The 20,798-nt window shown below is 40.5% G+C and overlaps 2 protein-coding genes and 1 long non-coding RNA gene across 6 annotated transcripts in view; 1 reads left to right on the top strand and 2 right to left on the bottom strand.

The window, feature by feature from the left end:
• The window catches only part of adrm1 (ADRM1 26S proteasome ubiquitin receptor), a 17,089-nt gene extending 3,014 nt beyond the window's left edge, over window positions 1-14,075 (bottom strand). The window contains exons 1-7 of one of the 4 annotated variants that reach the window (XM_057830268.1): window positions 13,930-14,075; window positions 13,377-13,614; window positions 10,744-10,860; window positions 10,540-10,663; window positions 581-667; window positions 400-502; window positions 65-306 (exon numbers count right to left, since the gene is read on the bottom strand). In XM_057830268.1, the coding sequence (XP_057686251.1) occupies window positions 65-306; window positions 400-502; window positions 581-667; window positions 10,540-10,663; window positions 10,744-10,860; window positions 13,377-13,586 (883 nt within the window). In that variant the 5' untranslated portion in view covers window positions 13,587-13,614; window positions 13,930-14,075. The other 3 variants (XM_057830266.1, XM_057830265.1, XM_057830267.1) reach the window with 3 other exon arrangements.
• Window positions 13,371-20,798, top strand: part of LOC130912307 (uncharacterized) — a 16,289-nt gene continuing 8,861 nt past the window's right edge. Inside the window, exons 1-2 of the long non-coding RNA XR_009062591.1 lie at window positions 13,371-13,621; window positions 20,662-20,728. This is a non-coding gene — a long non-coding RNA (uncharacterized LOC130912307). The remainder of the gene's footprint in view (window positions 13,622-20,661; window positions 20,729-20,798) is intronic.
• Window positions 16,236-20,798, bottom strand: part of LOC130912284 (oxysterol-binding protein-related protein 2-like) — a 12,597-nt gene continuing 8,034 nt past the window's right edge. The window contains exons 13-14 of the mRNA XM_057830260.1: window positions 20,634-20,724; window positions 16,236-17,462 (exon numbers count right to left, since the gene is read on the bottom strand). Coding sequence (XP_057686243.1) covers window positions 17,360-17,462; window positions 20,634-20,724 — 194 coding nt within the window. The 3' untranslated portion in view covers window positions 16,236-17,359. The remainder of the gene's footprint in view (window positions 17,463-20,633; window positions 20,725-20,798) is intronic.

Consider the following 20,798-nt stretch of genomic DNA (forward strand, 5'->3'; position numbering starts at 1 on the left):
AAAGAAAATTGGTAAAAGCTTGAAATGAGCCTTTCGTTTCTTTTCAATTGGAGCATATCCTCACCTCCTGTGCCGCTAGCGGGCACGTTCATGGTTGCCAGGATACTCTGCAGGTCTCTCAGCTGGATGGGCTGCGTCGGGGTGCTTGCCGCGGCTCCCACCGCTGCTGGCGTGGGAGTGGGCGGAGTGCTGGCAGGCGGGGAAGCCGCCGAGGTGGTGGACGTATTGACGGGCGCGGCGGACGCCTGGGATGCACCGAGGCGACTGGCGGAAGAAGTCGAGGTGGGCGTGACCACAGTAGACGGGCTAAAAGGAGAGGGAGGACTCATAAGACATTTTTTTTTTTGGCAGCTTAAAACAATTTTGAATTGGTATTGTAAAGTGTGTGTCTGTGGCCACCTCGTGGACGAGCTACTGGCAGCAGGAACGCTGCTGCTGCTACTGCTGCTGCTGCTCCCCAAGAGGTTGGCTAAGCCCGGACCGGCGAGTGCGCCCAAACCGCCTGCTAGCGGGACCGACAGCACCATCCGTCACCCGATATCAACAAATCCAGACAGGGAGTAAATGAGTTTATGCCTACCGATACCACCGAGTCCAGCTGGCCCGATCAGCTGCATGAGCTGGTTGTGGCTCATGTTACCCAGAAGGCTCTGGAGGCCACCCTCACCTGTGCAAGACAGCATATATATATTGTAGCAGTGAATGATCATGTTTAAGTGCCATTGAACTGAAACAGACAAAATAGTTCCTATTAGGCCTGCCACGATTATTTTTACCCTCTTATTATTTAATAATTTGTTTATTAATACATTTTAAATTGATTTTAAAAAAAATAGGGGTTAACATCAAAAAATGATTTTTTTTTTTTTAAAACATGCTTTGAATTAAAAATACTCATATCTTAAAAAAGGAAAAAAAAAAACTAAATACAGTGGTACCTCAACCTTATGTCGTGGTGTTCGTATGTCGACATCAGACGTAAAATTTGACTAGTCATTTGTCTGGACATCTGACGACATGCTCGAAATATGATGATTTATGACAGCGCCACAGTTTCTTTGTTTTCCCACCAGACGGATGCACGGCGGATTTTCTTGTGAGCCAACTCAACATGAGTTCCAAGAATGTTAGTGCAGGTGGTGAAAAAAGGAAAAAAAGGTGCCGCTTATTAGAGGTGGGAATCTTTGGGCACCTAACGATTCGATTACGATTCAGAGGCTCCGATTCTATGACAAATCGATTATTGATGCACCACAACCCCCCCCCCCCCCCCCCCCATCCCCGCTTTAAATTTTTTGAACACTAGTTCCAAAATTGTTCAAAAATCCTCTCAGGCTAAACAAACTACTATTTCAGTATCAAGTTAACCGTTAAAAACAGTAAATAAAATAATAATAATAATAACAGTGGTACCTCTACATACGATCGCTTCGACACACGAACTTTTCGACATCCGACGTAAAATTTGACTCGCCATTTGTTTCTACATCCGACGACATGCTCGAAATACGACGACAATGGCAGCACCGCAGACGAATGCACGGCGGATTTTCTTGTGTGACAAATCAACACTGGTTTCAGAAAAGGTTGGTACAGGTGGTGAAACAAGGAAAAAGTTGACGCTTACCTTCTAAATGAAGATGCAAATGACAGAAAAATATGAGCGTAGGGTGGGCATCCGTGAAATGGCTCAACAATACATCTCCACGGTCCTCCTCCGACCATCGTTCGCCAGTCTTTATAAGTTAAGCTGACAATTCTTATTGTGGTAACATCTCCAGAGAAATCGCCAACTTCGCCACGTTTTTATCATTTATTTCACACCTTATTCAAAACAAAAACACCTTCTGTCTGCCGCAATTGACGGTGTTCTCAAGAAAACATTCAAAGTGAAAGTGAAACTCAAGCTCACCGGTCTGTCTCTGGCACGTCAGCCCCGCGGTGCGTTCAGGGTCAGCAAAAAACGTCCGCCACATTAGAACCCGATTCGTTACATTAATACAGGAATTATTATTATTATTATTATTATTATTATTCCGATTTTGATTTATAATTTATTTGTTTTGCTATGTGTAATTGCCATTTGTAATAGTACCAGCAGTATTTTTTAAGGATTTAGTGAAGGTTTTTGGGCTGTGGAACGAATTAATGGAATTATAATGTATTCCTATGGGAAAATCCTGCTCGACATACGACCATTTCGACTGACAAACAAGGTCCTGGAACGGATTAACTTCGTATGTAGAGGTACCACTGTACATTTTATTTAAAGGCGCCTTTCTGGCACTCAAGGTCGCCGTTCAATCATTTAAAAATATTAAAAGTGAGAAAATGAAAGTATATAACGTATAAGGAAATTTAAAATACTAAAACAGATATACGTGCAGTTAATAAGACCAGAACTAAGAGACTATTGTGTATAGGCTAGTCTAAACAGGTGAGTTTTGAGTTTTGTTTGAAAAAGGGTGAGGGAATCTCTGTTCCTGAGATCGGGTGGGAGTGAATTCCAAAGTCGGGGAGCCGAGCGTTTGGTGCTAAGGCGAGCGGGGGGGGGGGGGGGGGGGGCAGACAGTTGTATGGAGGAGGAGGATCTAAGGGCACAGGAGGGAGTAGTAACATGAATGAGATCGGACAGGTATGGAGGGGAGAAGTCATGGATGGCCCTGAATGTGAGGAGGAGAACTTTGAACTGTATTCGAAAGTGGACCGGGAGCCAGTGAAGCTGTTGGAGGACTGGAGTGATGTGGTGGATGGACGGGGTACGGGTTATGATGCAGGCAGCTGAATTCTGGACCAGTTGGAGTTTATGGAGAGTTTTACGAGAGAGGCCGAAGAGGAGGGAGTTGCAGTAGTCCAGACGGGAAGTGACAAGGCTGTGAACCAGGATTGCAGCAGAATGTGGTGTGAGGGAAGGGCGGAGGCGATGGTGCGTAGGTGATAGTGGGCAATCCGGGTATTGTTATTGATGTGCAATTGAAAGGAAAGTGTGTTGTCGAGGATTACTCCTAGGCTCTTGACTTGGGGGGAGGGTGAAACAGTGGCGTTTTCAATGGTAATGGATATGTTATGGTTTTTCGAGATGGTGAATTTAGAGCCAACGAGGAGCACCTCAGTTTTATTACTGTTAAGTTTTAGGAAATTGTGGGTAAACCAGAATTTCATTTCAGTGATACAGTCAGTCAGAGATGAGGGCGGGAGAGAGGAGGGTTCAGAAGTGAGGTAGAGTTGGGTGTCCTCGGCATAGCAATGAAAGTGGATGTTGAATTTACGAAAAATATTGCCAAGGGGAAGTAGGTATATGATGAAGAGTAGGGGCCCCAGGAAAGAGCCCTGAGGCACACCGGAGGTAACAGGGGAGGGTGTGGATTTAAATGACTTTAGTTGGATATATTGACTGCGCTCAGAAAGATAGGAAGGAAACCAGTTCAACTGGGTGCAGGTGATGCCAATAGTGGAAAGCCGGTGGAGGAGTGTGGTGTGACTAATTGTATCAAAGGCTGCAGATAGGTCTAGGACAGAGGTCACGGAACCACGGACCTCGGTCCGGTTCCGGACCCCCAAGCCGTCTGGACTGGATCTCAAGCTGTCCGAACTAATACACGTTGCAACAACAAAAATCGTTTTTTTCTCCGGGTTTGCAGAGCGCGGAATGGGCAACAAACAAAAACCTTAGCGGTGACGTGCGTGAGCCAGCCAATGGGAGTGAAGCATTTGAAAGTTACTTTTAGAACAGCATGTCTCACACTCGCTTTCCAGACTCCGCGGATGTACAGCCAAAAACTGAGCCGAATGAAGTTGGAGGAAAGGGCGAAAAGGTACGGCAAATGGCGTACTCAAAACTACGCAAAATTGATGCAGAAAACAGTGTTTAAGGAGGAGTAGACCAATACATTTTTGTTCATTTTACCTGGCGGCAGCACAAGCCCGCTATCCTCATCTATTCAGAGACAAAATCTGCTACATTGGCGAAACGTCCTACATTAGTCGAATTTGACACCCAAAGTACTACCGTGCGCGCTAACCTTGTTTTGTTTGGATGCATACAGGCAGAACGTACTAAAAAATGCCTAAAAAAAAATACTTTAATGCAGTTATACCAAATAAGGACGGTTAAAATACGTTACGTGACTAATGTGGTCAACTGCTTCAAAGCTAACACAAAAAGCCACAATGGTTAAAAGTATGAGAGGGTAATACATGCAAAAAGTATTTTTCTGGCAATGAAAAGGTTCTAAAAAACTAAATAAAAACAAAAATAGTGAGTACTCGCCGCTTCTAACCGATGTGCGCATGCGTGCGGATGCTTGCAACCGTCTTTTGTAGACGTTTCGCCTCGTAGTAAGGAATGGCCGAACAACGGAAGCGCTTGTAAAAAGCAGCCATTTGAAAATGCACTATGAAACGAAGCACGCAGCTTTTTCACAAAGTTTCCCTATGAACTCTGCCATCTGTTCTCAAAAAATAGCAGAATTAAGGGCTCAATATGATCGCTTTATTATTTATTACTAATTAATTATTATTAAATATTATTTATTACTTACTATAAATTCATTTTTTATATTTACATTTTTTAATGTTGTAATTATAAGCATGGCCACGAAAAGATACGTTTGTATTTTTTGGAAAAAAAGAAGCATTAAAAATATTTCCGGACCCGAGATTGTTGTAATTTTTTAATTTCGGACCCAGAGGATTTTTAATTCATGACCCCTGGTCTAGGAGGATGAGGATGGAGAGCAGGCCAGAATCAGCTGCCATGAGGAGGTTGTTGGTTATTTTAACGAGTGCTGTTTCAGTGCTGTGTAGCGGGCGGAAACCAGATTGAAACGGTTCATAAAGGTTATTCTGGGATAAGTGAGTGGAGTTGTGAGGCGACTGTTCTTTCGAGGCTTTTGGAAATGAAAGGGAGGTTGGATATGGGGCGGAAGTTATTGAAGTCGGAGTGGTCGGCACCAGGTTTCTTGAGGATTGGCGTAACGGCTGCAGTTTTAAAAGAAGCGGGTACAATTCCAGAGGTGAGGGATGAGTGGATGATAGCAGAGATGAGCGGGACCAGGGAGGGTGAGCAGAGTTTAACTAGTTTAGTGGGCATGGGGTCCAGATGGCAGGTGGATGGACTGGATTTCCGGATGAGTTCGGCAATCTCAAATGGGGTGGGAGTTTCAGTAGTCCAAAATACTCAAGTCCCCATTCTGTATGGGCAGCTTTAAACTACATTCAATTAATTTAATGTTGTAAATCAACCGTTAAAGTTTTTAAAATTGCTCCCGTTATTCCATAATTTCCCTTCTGTCTACTTTCGACGTGAAAGTTTTAAACTGTTTCATCATTTAAAGATAGATTCAAGTCAAGATTTTGCCGATTTGGGTTTTTTTGTTTTTAGATAAAAAGTAATTAGGTTTGCTACTACAGAGCCTTCTAGAGAAGTCTACTGCTTTAAGATGGCGCTTGTTTACTAGCGCGGGAAAGTCCTTTCAAATGTCAAATGTCATTTCGCATCTAGTTCTAGGTATATCATCTAACATGGCCGTCGTCTGTCATTTCACATCTAGTTCTAGATATATGTGATATCTACCATAGCTGTATGTTGCCGTATGTTTGTAGTAACTAACAACTGGGCGCTGTTTGTAGCGGGTGACGGCTGCAGTCAGGTATTGTTTTTTTTTTTTTTTTTTTTTATCTAGCGGCATTAGTTAAACATGATATTTACTCTCGGTCCGTTCCTCATTGCGTCCTGAAGACAGCGCAGACTGTGTTTTATTTCCGCTTTACCTGCTATGATTAAATCATCGGAATTTGGATGTTTGTGAATCGTTCTCGAATCTTCCACGGCCGAATCGCGAATAATCTAAGAATCGGAAATTTCGCACGCCTCTACCGCTGATCACTGGAAGAAAGATGGAAATGATAGAAAAATATGAGCGTGTTGTGTGCGACAGTGAACTGGCTCAGAATATGTCTACGATCTTGACGGTCCTCCCTTGACCTCCGTTTGCCGGTCTTTAAAAGTTAAGCTACGATTATTGTAACATCGGCAAGGAAGTCGCCAACTTCGTCAGGTTTTTAATCATTTATTTCAGAACTTGTGCAACACAACACGGCTACTGTCCACCACCAAAAACAACATGAAAAAAAAAATAAAAACTTCACACTCTGCCGGATGTCTTTCTCTCTCTCAGTCACAGTTTGTTCAGGAACAGCATGCAAAACACAACCACCACATAAGAACCCAATTCATTGTATTATTATTATTACGATTTGTATTTATAATTTTTTTGTTTTGCTATGTGTAATTCTTATTTGTAATTGAACCACCAATATTTATTAAGGATTTAACATAAGTTTTTGGAACGAATTAATCAAATTTTAATGTATTCTAAATGTAAAATTCCGCTCAACATACGACCATTTTGACTGACAAACCAGGTCCCGGAACTAATTAAATGTGTAGGTAGAGGTACCACTGTACGCTCTAATTTCTGTGGTACTATTTGAAAGCAGATGATTATAATGAATCAAACCAAGATATTTGCAAACAACTGCCTTTGCTTAGGTATAAATGATAGTTACATAGTTCAATAATATTTTGAGTCCATTCTATCTAGGGGAATAGTTTTTTTTCTAGCTAAAATGCAAAGACCAATTATTATTACTATTATTCTTATTATTATTGCCATTATAATTATTAAGATTATTGTCTAAAGATTGTTGCTGTTGATATCCTAAGGGGCAGTTTACATGGCAACTCTGCGACACCAAGACGCAATGACTGTGTTACGGAGTAGCTTCACGTTGATATGGTGTCGGCGAAGACAGAAGGCAAAGACGCAACCCTTGGAATCCTGCCTCCAAAGTAGAAGGATTCAATTGCGGGGGCTTGACGAGGGCCTGCTCCGCATGCATATTAAAAGCTCCAGCGCCGATAACGTCAGCACTCGTACATGTCACATTGGGCTTAATCAGCGGTGCTACTAAACATTAAAAACAGCAAATATGGCAGAACGTCAGCTTTAATTTACTGTTTTTATAGTATTTTTAATTCAAATATGTTGAATGTTTCCATTTTTGTGCCTTTTGGAGCAAAAGAAAAATACCATTGCTTGGAGTGGGCGGACATGTTGTCTTATGGGCTGAGGAGGTTGTTGGGGTCAAAGTGCAACATTTGCTGTCGCCTTGTAAATCTGCACTGCCCCTTACGGCCTGGCATGAATACTAAATCGTATTGATTCGGAAATGCGACATTGGTCGAATGGAGACAGAACCATATAGATACAAACATGACATTAAGCCTGTCGCAATATGCAATAATTCCATTTATCGCAAGATAAATGAAAATGAAGGCGGTAATTTTCCCGCTGCGATTTATCCCCTCACATGCGTGCGTGCGGCAGACATACTGTTAAAAGTTCGGATTCCTTGTTACCAACTGCGCAAAATGCATCTTCGTTCCAGGTCCGGCAAAAAATAGCGCCGGAGCCAATCGTTCCCATTATATCCTATTGTTCAACGTATACCGGCCGCGTCAGTGCTCCGGATTGACTGTGGACCATCTCCGGCGTGCCGGTGCTGTTGACGTGTGGGAGCTCCAGTCAGGGGTGACATTTCACGCGGGGCGGCTATTTTTCGGCACAACACCGGATATTTACAACGAAATCCGCCAAAACATTGTTACCGACTTGGCTGCTACGAACAACCTCGTTTTGACAACGGACATGATGAACATTGAGTGGCAAATTAAGAGCTCTGCTTCAAACTCGTCCTGTTTATGAAAGTCAATTGTCATATGCTAGTGTTGTGCAGTAATGAGCAGACGTGACTTCTGTGGCGTTTGCTAACTTTTTAAATGTGCGCACACAGTAAATATCATGAAATAGCAAACTAGATGTGCTACGTCCCATGCCATTAGCTACGTGAGCCCAGAGTGATTATGGGACACGTAGTCCATATACTACATCTATGATTTATAAACCGCCATGACTGAATGGAAGTTAAGAAGGCCAAATCAATCCATACCAGTGACTATAGATAATGCTGCAAATATTGTTAATTCAGTACGTGACACAGATGGATTCGGACCACAAATAGGATGTCTTGCTCATGTAGTAAACCTAGCTGCTAAGAGAGCTGTAGCAATCAACAGTGTGCCCCGCCTCACTTTAAAAACAGTAATGATTGTTCTCAGCACTTTTATACAAAATTTCTTCAGATCAGTAAGAAGCACATAAATATTATGCAATAAAATGCACGTTTTTATGACGGCAATTTAATTTTTGCTCGTTCATGGAAAAAAAAAAAAAAAAAAAAAACCCGAAACAAAAAATACAATTGTTATTCTCTTTTCAGAGCATTACATGTATTGAATCGAATCGAAAATCGTGTCCCCTGTATCGAAAATCATACCGAACCGTAACTTAACTGTATCGTTGCATCCGTATGGAACACCATAGCAGAAGCTATGAGGGGAAACGTTTTTCATTTGCCTAAATGCTTAAGTTATTAAGTGCAATTTTATTTATTTTTCTTGAAAAACACATTTAATTTATTCTGTGTTTCTGTGCAGTATTAATATTGTTGTCTTTTACTTGAGAGGCATGGTCTATTGTTTTTAGTTGTGATTTCTTAAAAAGTATTTTTGAATTTAAGAGTCAATATTTAACGCGTTTAAATGGGTGTACGTGATCTATTAATACAGTGGGGAGAACAAGTATTTGATACACTGCCGATTTTGCTGGTTTTCCCACTTGCAAGCCATGTAGAGGTCTGTAATTTGTATTATAAGTTCTCTTCAACTGTGAGGGACGGAATCTAATACAAAAATCCAGAAAATCACATTGTATAGTTTTTAAATAATAAATTTGTATAACTGCATGAAATAAGTATTTGATACATTACCAACTAGTAAATATTTCGGCTCTTAGTTCTTTTTTAAGAACCCCTCCTGTTCTCCACTCATTACCGGAAGTAACTGCACCTGTTTGAACTTGTTACCTGTATAAAAGACACCTGTTCACATGCTCAAACAAACTAACTTCAACCTGTCCACAATGGCCAAGAGCTGTGTAAGGACATCAGGGATAAAATAATAGACCTGCACAAGGCTGGGATGGGCTACAGGAAAATAAGCAAGCAGCTTGGTGAGAAGGTAACAAGTGTTGGAGCGATTATTAGAAAATGGAAGAAGTTCAAATTGACGGTGAATCTGCCTCGTTCTGGGGCTCCATGCAAGACCTCACTGATCATGAGGAAGGTGAGGGATCAGCCCAGAACTACATGGCAGGACCTGGTCAATGACCTGAAGAGAGCTGGAACCACAGTCTCGAAGAAAACCATCGGAAACACATTACGCCGTCATGGATTAAAATCCTACAGCGCACGCAAGGTCCCGCTGCTGAAGCCAGTGCATGTCCAGACACGTCTGAAGTTTGCCACTGACCATATGGATGATCCAGAGGAGCAATGGGCGAAGGGCATGTGGTCGGATGAGACCAAAATTGAACTTTTTGGTCTAAACTCGGCTCGTCGTGTTTGGAGGAAAAAGAAGGATGAGTACAACCCCAAAAATACCATCCCAACCGTAAAACATGGAGGAGGAAAGGGTACAGGACGACTGCACCGTATTGAGGGGAGGATGGATGGGGCTATGTATCGCCAGATCTTGGCTGACAACCTCCTTCCTTCAGTGAAAGCACTGAAGATGGGTCGTGGCTGGGTCTTCCAGCATGACAACGACCCAAAGCACACAGCCAAGGCAACTGAAGCGTGGCTCCGTAAGAAGCATCTTAAGGTCCTGGAGTGGCCGAGCCAGTAACCAGATCTGAACCCGATAGAAAATCTATGGAGGGAGCTGAAAGTCCGTGTTGCCCGGCAGCAGCCCCGAAACCTGAAGGCTCTGGAGAAGATCTGCATGGAGGAGTGGGCCAAAACTCCTGCTGCAGTGTGTGCAAACCTTGTCAAGGACTACAGGAAACGTTTGGTATCTGTAATAGCCAACAAAGATTTCTGTACCAAATATTAAGTTCGATTTTTGTGATGTATCAAATACTTATTTCATGCAATTAAATGCAAATTATTTAAAATTCATACAACGTGATTTTCGGTTTTTTTGTATTAGATTCCGTCCCTCACAGTTGGAGAACTTATGATAAAAATTACAGACCTCTACATGCTTTACAAGAGGGAAAACCAGCAAAATCGGCAGTGAATCAAATACTTGTTCTCCCCACTGTATATACTGTATTCTCACTGTGTTATTGTAAATTGTTTTTTTTTTTTTTTTAAATTGGGGGCGCAATAATATCGCATATCTCAATAATTTATGAGATAAATTATCGCACAATAAAATTTGTTATCGAGACAGGCCTGCATGACATTTTTCGTCTTCTCGGAGAGTCACCATGTAAGCGTTCCCTAAGTCTCTTTAGTTTTGTCAGATTTTTTTCTTTCTCCCGGTAATGTCCAAAATAGTGATTTCCACATGATCTAATCAGTCGACTATCAAACGTTGCATCCATGCATTGTGTGTGTATGAGTGTGCATTACCTCCTAGAGCAGACAAATCATGTCCTCCACTGCTGCCACTCCCAAGAGCGCCAGGCATGGGCGGGTTGTTCAGATACTCGTTAACTTTGCGACAATACTCCTCATCCTTATCGGTCTTGGCCTCCTGGAGTCAAGCAGAATTGTACGCAAAATGTGTGAAATAGCATGATGTGCGAATGAAAAGCTGATCAGCGGGCAGGATACCTGCATCCAGAAAAAAAGCCTCTTGGAGCCGGCTTTGAATTTGAGGACGTAGACACGGCCGGTTGTGCACTGGCTGACCCGTTTGAACTCGCAGTCATCAGGGAAGATTATCAGGTCCTGCATTTGATCACATGTGCATCATTGCTACAATGAACAGTAGCGCAACATACAACATCGCCAAAACATTAGTATGACCTGTGATCAATTCCTTCCATGGTTTTTTTTAAAAAAAATTGTAAATGATCTGTATTCAATGCGCTGATGTGGATACTTATAATAACATGGAACAGCCACTAAATGTCCCGACTGAGACAAACCGTGCTGTGATTAATCAACGTACGACACAAACATGTGGTGCATAAATGAAACTAACAGCTCATGAAAATTAAATATGAGGTGGTGAACACACAGCCATTATAGCTACACTGCACACAGAGAATTGGCTTCAAACAAAAACAATCCAGATATAACTAATAACGTTTTAAAAGGACACTGAAAGATATGATGGTAATTCCATCATCAATTCCATCTTGGTCAGCGCAAACAGCCCCACTCCCCCTACCAACTAACAACCCTAGCGGTGAGTAATGCATTCAAAACAATTGAAAACAGCAGTGTTCAACAAATCAGAGCAAGACCTAAAACACACACAGAATCATCAGCCCAATTTATAACATTATCAATATTAATTATTATTGATATTAGCTGGGATAGGCTCCAGCACCCCTGCCACCCTCGTGAGGGTGAGCGGTACAGAAGACAAATGAATATTATTAATACCTCATCATCGCATAATATTATTTCAAAGTACATTTTTTAATTATCAAGATATAAAATGGCCCTGTAAAAAAGGATTGACCGTCCATCACCATCAATGGCAAGGGAAACATGACAACTGATTTTTAAAAGTACTATATATTAGGGGTGTGACAAAATATCAAAAATGGTGATATATTGTGATACTTTGTATCCCAAAAGGTTATCGATAAGCTCCTGCCAAGAACTGAGATATCGTTTTGAAAAGGTGTCAATGTCAAAAAAATAAATAAAAATGAACCAACAAGTTGCTACCAAAATCATCCACCATAATAGTGTCTCAGTTAAATCTAAGACTGCATTGACGGTGCTCGACGCCCAATCCATTTAGACTGGGAATGTTCGTTGACTTCGTTCATTCGAAATCAGAGCATTCACAGTCATTCTGTCCGATTTTCAGGGCATTTACAGGTCACTTGCTTCATTTTAAGGCATTTACAGGTCATTTTCTGTATAGTTTGCGTCACTGCCTATCCATTTGGGTGATTCCCAGGTCATTTACTGTTGTGTAACTCAAAATAAACAGGAAGAGACTCATAAAATACCCCCAAATCAACAGGAAGTCACTGAAAATGAACAGGTAAATGACCTTAAATGGCCCAAAATTACCTCATTGCCTGACATTGCCTGCCACTACCGGCCATAGACGTTCAATCCGTTTAAAGTGGGAGGGATGGCAGTGAATGAACATCCCAGTTCAAATTGATTGGACGTCTACTCGTGATAAACTCATTCCAATTCACAGCAGAAGCTTGTTATTATGTTTATTAGTTTTTTGTAGAATATCCTAGAATGATTTCCTGACAAATGTACAGTGGTACCTCTACATACGATCGCTTCGACACACGGACTTTTCAACATCCGACGTAAAATTTGACTCGCCATTTGTTTCTACATCCGACGACATGCTCGAAATACGACGACAATGGCAGCACCGCAGACGAATGCACGGCGGATTTTCTTGTGTGACAAATCAACACTGGTTTCAGAAAAGGTTGGTACAGGTGGTGAAACAAGGAAAAAGTTGACGCTTACCTTCTAAATGAAGATGCAAATGACAGAAAAATATGAGCGTAGGGTGTGCATCCGTGAAATGGCTCAACAATACATCTCCACGGTCCTCCTCCGACCATCGTTCGCCAGTCTTTATAAGTTAAGCTGACAATTCTTATTGTGGTAACATCTCCAGAGAAATCGCCAACTTCGCCGCGTTTTTATAATTTATTTCACAACTTATTCAAAACAAAAACACCTTCTGTCTGCCGCAATTGACAGTGTTCTCAAGAAAACATTCAAAGTGAAAGTGAAACTCAAGCTCACCGGTCTGTCTCTGGCACGTCAGCCCCGCGGTGCGTTCAGGGTCAGCAAAAAACGTCCACCACATTAGAACCCGATTCGTTACATTAATACAGGAATTATTATTATTATTATTCCGATTTTGATTTATAATTTATTTGTTTTGCTATGTGTAATTGCCATTTGTAATACTATCAGCAGTATTTTTTAAGGATTTAGTGAAGGTTTTTGGGCTGTGGAACGAATTAATGGAATTATAATGTATTCCTATGGGAAAATCCTGCTCGACATACGACCATTTCGACTTACAAACAAGGTCCTGGAACGGATTAACTTCGTATGTAGAGGTACCACTGTATTGATAATCATTGTATCGCTATATCGTCAGATCATCGTTATCGTGAGCTTTATATCGCAAATCGTATCGTATCGTGAGGTACCAAGAGGTTCCCACTCCTACTATATATCATGACGTCAAAATGAAAAGTCATGTTCTCGCTGAATGAATACCACCTACGTACATCGTCCACATTTCCAGTTGTGCGATCCTTCCAACAGAAATGGATGAGGGAGTCGTCCGTCTGCTGGATGTAGACTTGACCTTTACGCTTGTCGGGCGTCACCGTGCTGCCTTTCATAGTCATCTTGCCAGCCCGAAACTCCACCAGGTACTTACTGGAGGAACCTCGGGAGCCAGACACCATACTAGGGAACAAAGCTCCTGAAGCCATGATGAGGATGTTCAAGAGAAGACAAATTCTGCGAGGTACATGGGACAAAAACACAGCTATTAGGGAGAAACAACATTTGAAATAACAAAAATGTGATTTTGTATGTCTGTACCGCGTATGGCCTAGTTTGGTTTTAAACAGTCTAGCTAATTTTCTACTGCTCTTCACTCACAGGGTGACTGTGCGTCTTTGAAGCCAGACGCCTTTTCTCGGTTTTCAAATTGTAAAGTTTCCAAATTGTACACGTGTTACACTTTAGACAAGGAAGTACGCGATATATTACTGTAACACTAACGACAAAATGTTATTAAAAAAAAAAAAAAGCAAGAGGTTTTTTACTTACACAGTCCTTGTGTTATCGAAACGGAAGAATAGCTGACGTCCTTCAGGTGGATGATGATTGGGTTACATGGTCACGTGAATAGACGTGATTGGTCTCGATGAGTCACGGGCCTTGCAGTTCAACGACTGTTATTGGAGTACATGATCACGTGGTTCATTGTGATTGGCCGAGATATGTCGTTTCAGGTTTGGTAGAGAACACAGTGATAACTGCTGCTGCCGAAACATCAATCCTTTTTATTTTAAAAATAAATTCCGTTCAGGTGACAGCTGCATATTCTTAAAAAAAAATGTAGGAATTTATAATAACGTATTTTATAAAACCAATCCTACACCACTGACCACGCGTACTTGATATTGAAAACTGACGTCCAATTCCTTTTACTTTTAAAAGGCATTGGACGTGTTTTGCCATCAATGGCAGCCAAAGACATAAGCAACGCGAGGTAACAAGATTAGAAGAGCAACAAACTACGGTAACAAGAGCAGCAAACTATTGTCCCGTGGGCTGTAATTGGCCACTAGGCTGCACGTTTGAGACCCCTGCCATAATATGAGGGATAAAACATTGAAGGGGGGAAAAAAACCATCATTCGTGCATGAAATGGTTAAGTGAAAACTTAAAAGAGTTGCTAACAATGTTGACTTTCAGTGATAGAAGTACTGTATCTCATTTGGCTCTGGTAGTTATAATCAGTGTTGTCACAGATTACTTAAAGTAATTACTGATTACACCGCTAAAAAGTAATCTAGTTACTTCACCGATTACTTTATTATCAAAGTAAGTTACTTTAAAAGTAACTTGTCAGTTACTTTTTTTTTTTTTTTTTTACCAATTTTTATCCTTTTGCTGCCTCAACATAAAAATGACAACAAAAAAATGTCATCGCATGTAATTGAATTTTTCACATAAGGCTTAATCTTTGAGTTAGCGGGGGTCTAATTAGTCAATGGAGTTGATTTCAACCACCATTGACTCGCGCTAGCCTAGCCACCCCGGAGCCCTGAAGCTAACAAATAACTGACAAACTGCACGGAATGTGTTCAAATCAACTCCAACGACTAAATAAACCCCCGCTAACTCCAAGATAAAGCCTAATGTCAAAATTTCTGAACTTCCCCTTTAAAATAAAGACCCAGCTGTTAAAATATTGTCTATAAAAGTTGTAAAGCAATAAAACAAACAACAAAAATTAATGAAATGAACAAGAATCCTACAACGTATTTCATAATGGGTCAAAATCATTTTCCGAGCAGATCATGTGACTAGCACCTAAGACACTAGCTTTTGCTTTGCAAAGCCAAAACTACACATGTTGGAGGCAAGAGGGGTATTTAGAATATCTGTAAACCTAAGCTTTCAAATGCAACCAACAACAACTGAGCTTGAACAGTTTTATATATATGTATATATACAGTATTGGCCAAAAGTTTGGCGACACCTCAAAGGTGGATACTTTGAAGAATGTACAATATAAAACCCGTTTTCAGTTATTTCACTTTTTTTTTTGCCATTCCACATGTTCGTTCATAGTTTTGATGTATTCAGAGAGGATTGACAATAGTAGTGAAAATATATAAAACGTAAAAATGTTTAGGTGTGTCCAAACTTTTGACTTTTGTTTCAGTCATCAACATACTTTGCCCCCAGCCCCACAAAAGTAAAACTCCGCCTATAGTTACAAACACTGACAATAAAATGTGCATAAAGGCTGGTTACAGACTTTGTTTCGAGTTTTGTCGCATTGTCTTGTAATTCCACGTTGTCCTGTAATTCCAAGTGCTTCCTTGTTGAATTGAATGTAGTTTTTAGCGGCCGACAGTCTTTTACAGCCAGCGCAAGGTTTGCAACGCACGGAGATATTTTTGTCATCTTTACTGGACAGAAATGTGAAGTAATGGCTGTACTGTATTTCCAGTGAGCGAAGGCATCCATTTGCGGTATATATCCTGCCTTTCACTGTTAGCCTCGCTGCCTCGTCAGAATGCTATATTATTGACCGCCGTGGCGGACAGCCTCAAACAGCATCGTAACACACGTGACACCCCCCCCCGATGAGAAATGCGCTTCGTACATGACTACAGTATTCTTCATTCTACATACATTATGAGGCAAAAACAAAACAGTAACGCACAGGAAAAACAAAACAGTAACGCACAGGCACTAGGGAAACTAACTTTAATCGGATTACTGACTTGGAAAAATGAACGCGTTAGATTACTCGTTACTGAAGAAAGTAATCAGATTACAGTAATGCGTTACTGACAACACTGCTTATAATATAATATATATATTATAAAACAAAGAAGACAGGAACTGTTCTTTTTCATAGTCCATATTTTAATGTATTTAGTATACCTGGTTTGGGTGTGGATGTGTTTTGAGACAGAGGGATAATCACTGAACATACAGTATGTAAACTCTTAAATATATCAACATCCTAGTCAGGAAGCATATGAACCTGCGCCTTTAGTGTCTGCGAGGTTGAAAGTGCTTGGAAATCGATAGTTCACCAAACAATACGTGCATAGAACTGTGCAGTTTTAGGCAATATTAATGCTCTGTAACAAAAATGAACATTTTCCAATAGGTGTCTTGCATGGCATACAATAGACACTCCCACAGTTGTGATCACAAGTTGGAATTAAATGTTTATATTTTTCATGTTTTGCATAGATTCAGGCCTTTTTCCTTACACAGGAGCTTGGTTGTCAGAAGAAAACGATTTATACCTGTATAAATCTGGATTATTGGTATTTTTGTAAAAGATAAAAAGTCAAAATAAATTACATAGTCACAGCTTTCGGTTGAACTAAAAATGCCCCTGATCCCTTTGCTTTTAAGTTTGATATGAAATGCCCCTCAGTGCCAGAGACACTTTTTGGCTTAACCCTAAAATCCTACACATCAGCTATAACAGACAACAGAATGCTGCAACAATAACATTTTGCTGTGCAAGCAAATTGGGGGGAAGCAGCTTTCTTTTGTAGGTTTCCTACTTGTAGAGAAAAAGTGTTGAGAGCGGGTTGCTCAGCATTTTATGTTCTAATAACATCGCAAAAACCTTGTGTGTTGTTTAAATAAACCCTGATATTTCACAAAACTTTTTATACATTGGTGGTGTGAAACATTGACGTTTAGCACTTGAACTTAAACGGGCTGGACATATGTCCCTGCAGAGCCCACATGGGTTGTTTAAAATCCTGACAGCAGTGTAACTTTTACTCTATTTGGACTATGATTAGTAGAGGATATCAACGGTAACAATAATGGGCATAAATTCTACGATAGGTAAACTTTCTAGAACCTTTCCCGTGGGTGGTATTCACCATCACGGATATGATCAGGTCAAACACTACCACAGAACCGCCCCATACTTCACACCTATCTTAAGATGCTGAGAGAAATCAATTGAAAACATCTTCCATTATCAGTAAATGTTGGGACAGTCAGCAAAGTTCCTGTCAAAGTATCCACCTTTGTACAGCCAATCTTCAGCACCAGTGTGAGGGTTGGTTCCCAGCCGAAACCACCTAAAAGGTATAAGCAAAAAAAATTGTTTTTAATTTGGGAATGAATTTTGTATCATGTGTCAGTCTACACATACTAGCTTTATTAACAGGTTTGCATTGAAAGCAACAATAACATAACACGGTTTCACCAATTCCCATTTTTCTGTGGAAGTTGTCATTGAAAAACTAACATCAGCAGTTTCGGTGTTGCCTGGTATACCAGACTCACCGCTGTTCCAGCGATTGAGTCTGGCGACCGTCCGGCGGATCAAATTCCGAGGGCGGAGCAAATAGACAGCGGAGTGGACCAATCAGCGACGGGCAGACGTGACGTTGTTAAAGCGACAAGTAATTAGCGTGAGCGGAGAATGGAGAAGTTTATTCAACATGGCTAGCGCGAGCCATGTTGACTGTTGTCAATTTCTTGTTTCGATGTGTTTTTGGTCATTTAAAACTGGTTTTATCGCGGATTGGAACGGACATATTCTCGGCTCTCCCGTTCGCCATCTGTGTTGTTGTAGACACGACTTTCGGCGCGCAAGAGTGACGTTATTCGTTAAGAACACGTCACGCAATTAAACGATTGATTTTGTACCTTGCTCGAGAGGCCGTTAATGGGCTGGGTCCCAGACTATTTCTCACAGTGTTTAAAAATAAAGGGAGAATACTCTGGCTGTGCCAGGCAAGTTTCTGTGTGCTTTCTAAAACACTAACAAAATGTCGCCAAAGCCCTGTCTAATTAGGAAAGTCTCCAAAAGATGGTGCCAGTGAAGTATGTCGAAGTGATACATATTCACTGAGAGACAAGCTTTAGATGTCAAGGAGGAGCGAGGTTTTGTCTTGGTTATAAGCAGGGGTGAAAGTGGGCCGGAACAGTTCGGAATGCCGTTCAGCTATAAAATTCGGGGGCGGAACGGTGCTTTGATCCCGAAAATATGACAGCAACTGTCATACCTCCATGTTCAAAGAAAACTGGCAGGTTCCCACACCACATCTCCAAGAAGAAAACAATCTACTAACATCAGATTTACATAAGTGTTCACAACAAGCCTGATAAAGTGCTTGTGTAGCATTATCCATTTTCACCAATATTTATTATTTATTTGTTCCACTGAGTTTTCCCAGCATGTGTACGTATCTGAGTCCGATGAGACAGTCGACTCGCGTCAATGTGCGCATGAAAACCACCCTGTCTGGACTCCAGTTGTCCGTTCAATTGGCTGACATACGGACATTTGATCAGCATGGATAGTTAACTCTGATTGGTTCAAATGCACATGTTTCTGGGACAAAAAAAGGGGGAAAAAAAGAATAAGCTTGCTGAATTAATGCGAGAAAAACATGGGCAATGCAATGGAAAATTGATCAGATCTTGTAGAGAAAGGAAACAGTTGAAAAGGCTTATTTTATGTTCTCTGATGGGGAGGTTCAGAACATCTTCTATGTTATGATGCCTGACCCCAGAAATAATGAAGAGAATACTTTAAATTTGAAAGCTGTTGCCCTTAAACATAATAGAATTCTTAATTTTTTAAAATTTGTATATATGTTCTCCAATTTGTATCATAAATGATACTTGAAACATTAGATGCAGTTCTCGTAGTAAACAAATATAACTAAAGTGAGATGGAACACAATAAGGTTTTAAACAATTTTTTTGTACTGTAATGAGGTCCACAAATGCTTGTCTCAAATGTGATACATTTGGCAATATAGTTAATGTGCACTTTGAACTTATTTTTGTTCATTTACCTATGTTAGGCTACTTATGTATTTCCTTATAATATAAAAAAAGTAAATGTTTGCATTATCTTAAATATATTCCATTTCACTGTGCATAATGTAAGTCATTTGTAATTGTGTTTTTGTTAACTTATTTTGCACATCATTGAAAAAAAATACCATTTTGAATGAAAATCAGTTTCTCATGTATAGTATGCCTTGCATGTGCATAACCTGCGGTGTTTTATTGTGCGTTATAAGCAGAGGTGGGTAGAGTAGCCCCAAAAATTTTACTCAAATAAGAGTAGCTTTACTTTTTTTTTTTTTTTTTTTTAAACAATGGTATTTTTTTTTTTTCCTGAGCACAAAGTTATCTATATGGACTATTGCTATAATGATACTGTATAATAACCCATTACATAACCACATTAAGCCAAGGAAATACAAAAAAATAAAAATCATTGATTCCGAAGAGAGAAAAAAACCCATTTAATAAATGAAGCATTATTTGTCCAAAGAGCATGACTGGTTTTTGGTGGAGAAAATAGTTCCAAGTTTGAATGGTGAAGCGCTCCTTCATATTTACTATTTTGAAATTAAAAAGATCGTATCTCCGGTTTTCCGTGGTCAAACGGTGCCAAATAAAAACTGGGAGAGATGTGAAAATCTGTGCTTTCGAGTCATGTCGAGGGCAGCGCTCTATATCAAATACTTCATTTTTTTACGGTGCTTTAAAGGCACCACATGATTGAACAGGCTGACGTGAAGACAGAACGGCAAGCTTGGGTATGACTGGTATAATGGAGTCGTGCGATTATTTTTGCGACGTCTCATTGGTGAAATCGGTAGAGCTACCCCAGCAATACACCAGGCACGTCTTTACTCTTAGCATTGCTGGCAAAACAAATAATAAATCTAGTATGTAAAATAAAGAGGAAAAATGTAAGGACTCTTCTTTAGCCCAAAGTAGCAGAGTAAGAATAGTGTTTTTTTTCATCACAAATCTACTCACGTAAAAAGTATAGCTTAGTAAAACTACTCTTAGAAGTACATTTTTCTCATAAGGTTACTCAAGTAAATGTAACGGAGTATATGTAACACGTTACTACCCACCTCTGGTTATAACCACAAATGCCAAAAGCAGTTTTCTTTGCCTTTTAGTGGTTTTAGGAGGTTTGACCCCCTCCCCCCCCCAAAAAAAACAAAATCTGGCTCCGTGGTGACCTTTATTTTGGAGGGGTTCCGGCAAGAAATTCTAGCCACTTTCACGCCTGGTTTTTAGTGGAAGACTGAAAGAGTCTTCATCACATGTTCGTATACTGCGTGTACTTTCGCAGTATATTTTTATTCCAAAGGAAATTATTTTTTGAGACAATGTTTTATGTTTAAAAATATATCAAACTACTTAAGAATAATTGCTGCCATTCCCATTGAGTATAAAAGAAGCTTCATTCTTGAGATTTTTGATACCTAGTCGACCACTCTTCTTCTTCCTTAGATCGCTCTTTGCGTGCAGCCCTCTGTTTCTCCTCCAGGCGTTCCTTCTCCGCACTTGCCGTGTCTACGTAAGTACACCGAGTTAGGATGGCAGAAGCAAATCCCAAAAAAGTTGCAATCGTCCCAATGATGACGACT

The sequence above is a fragment of the Corythoichthys intestinalis genome, chromosome 2 (genome assembly GCF_030265065.1).
Source record: "Corythoichthys intestinalis isolate RoL2023-P3 chromosome 2, ASM3026506v1, whole genome shotgun sequence".
In the NCBI taxonomy this organism is placed as follows: domain Eukaryota; kingdom Metazoa; phylum Chordata; class Actinopteri; order Syngnathiformes; family Syngnathidae; genus Corythoichthys; species Corythoichthys intestinalis.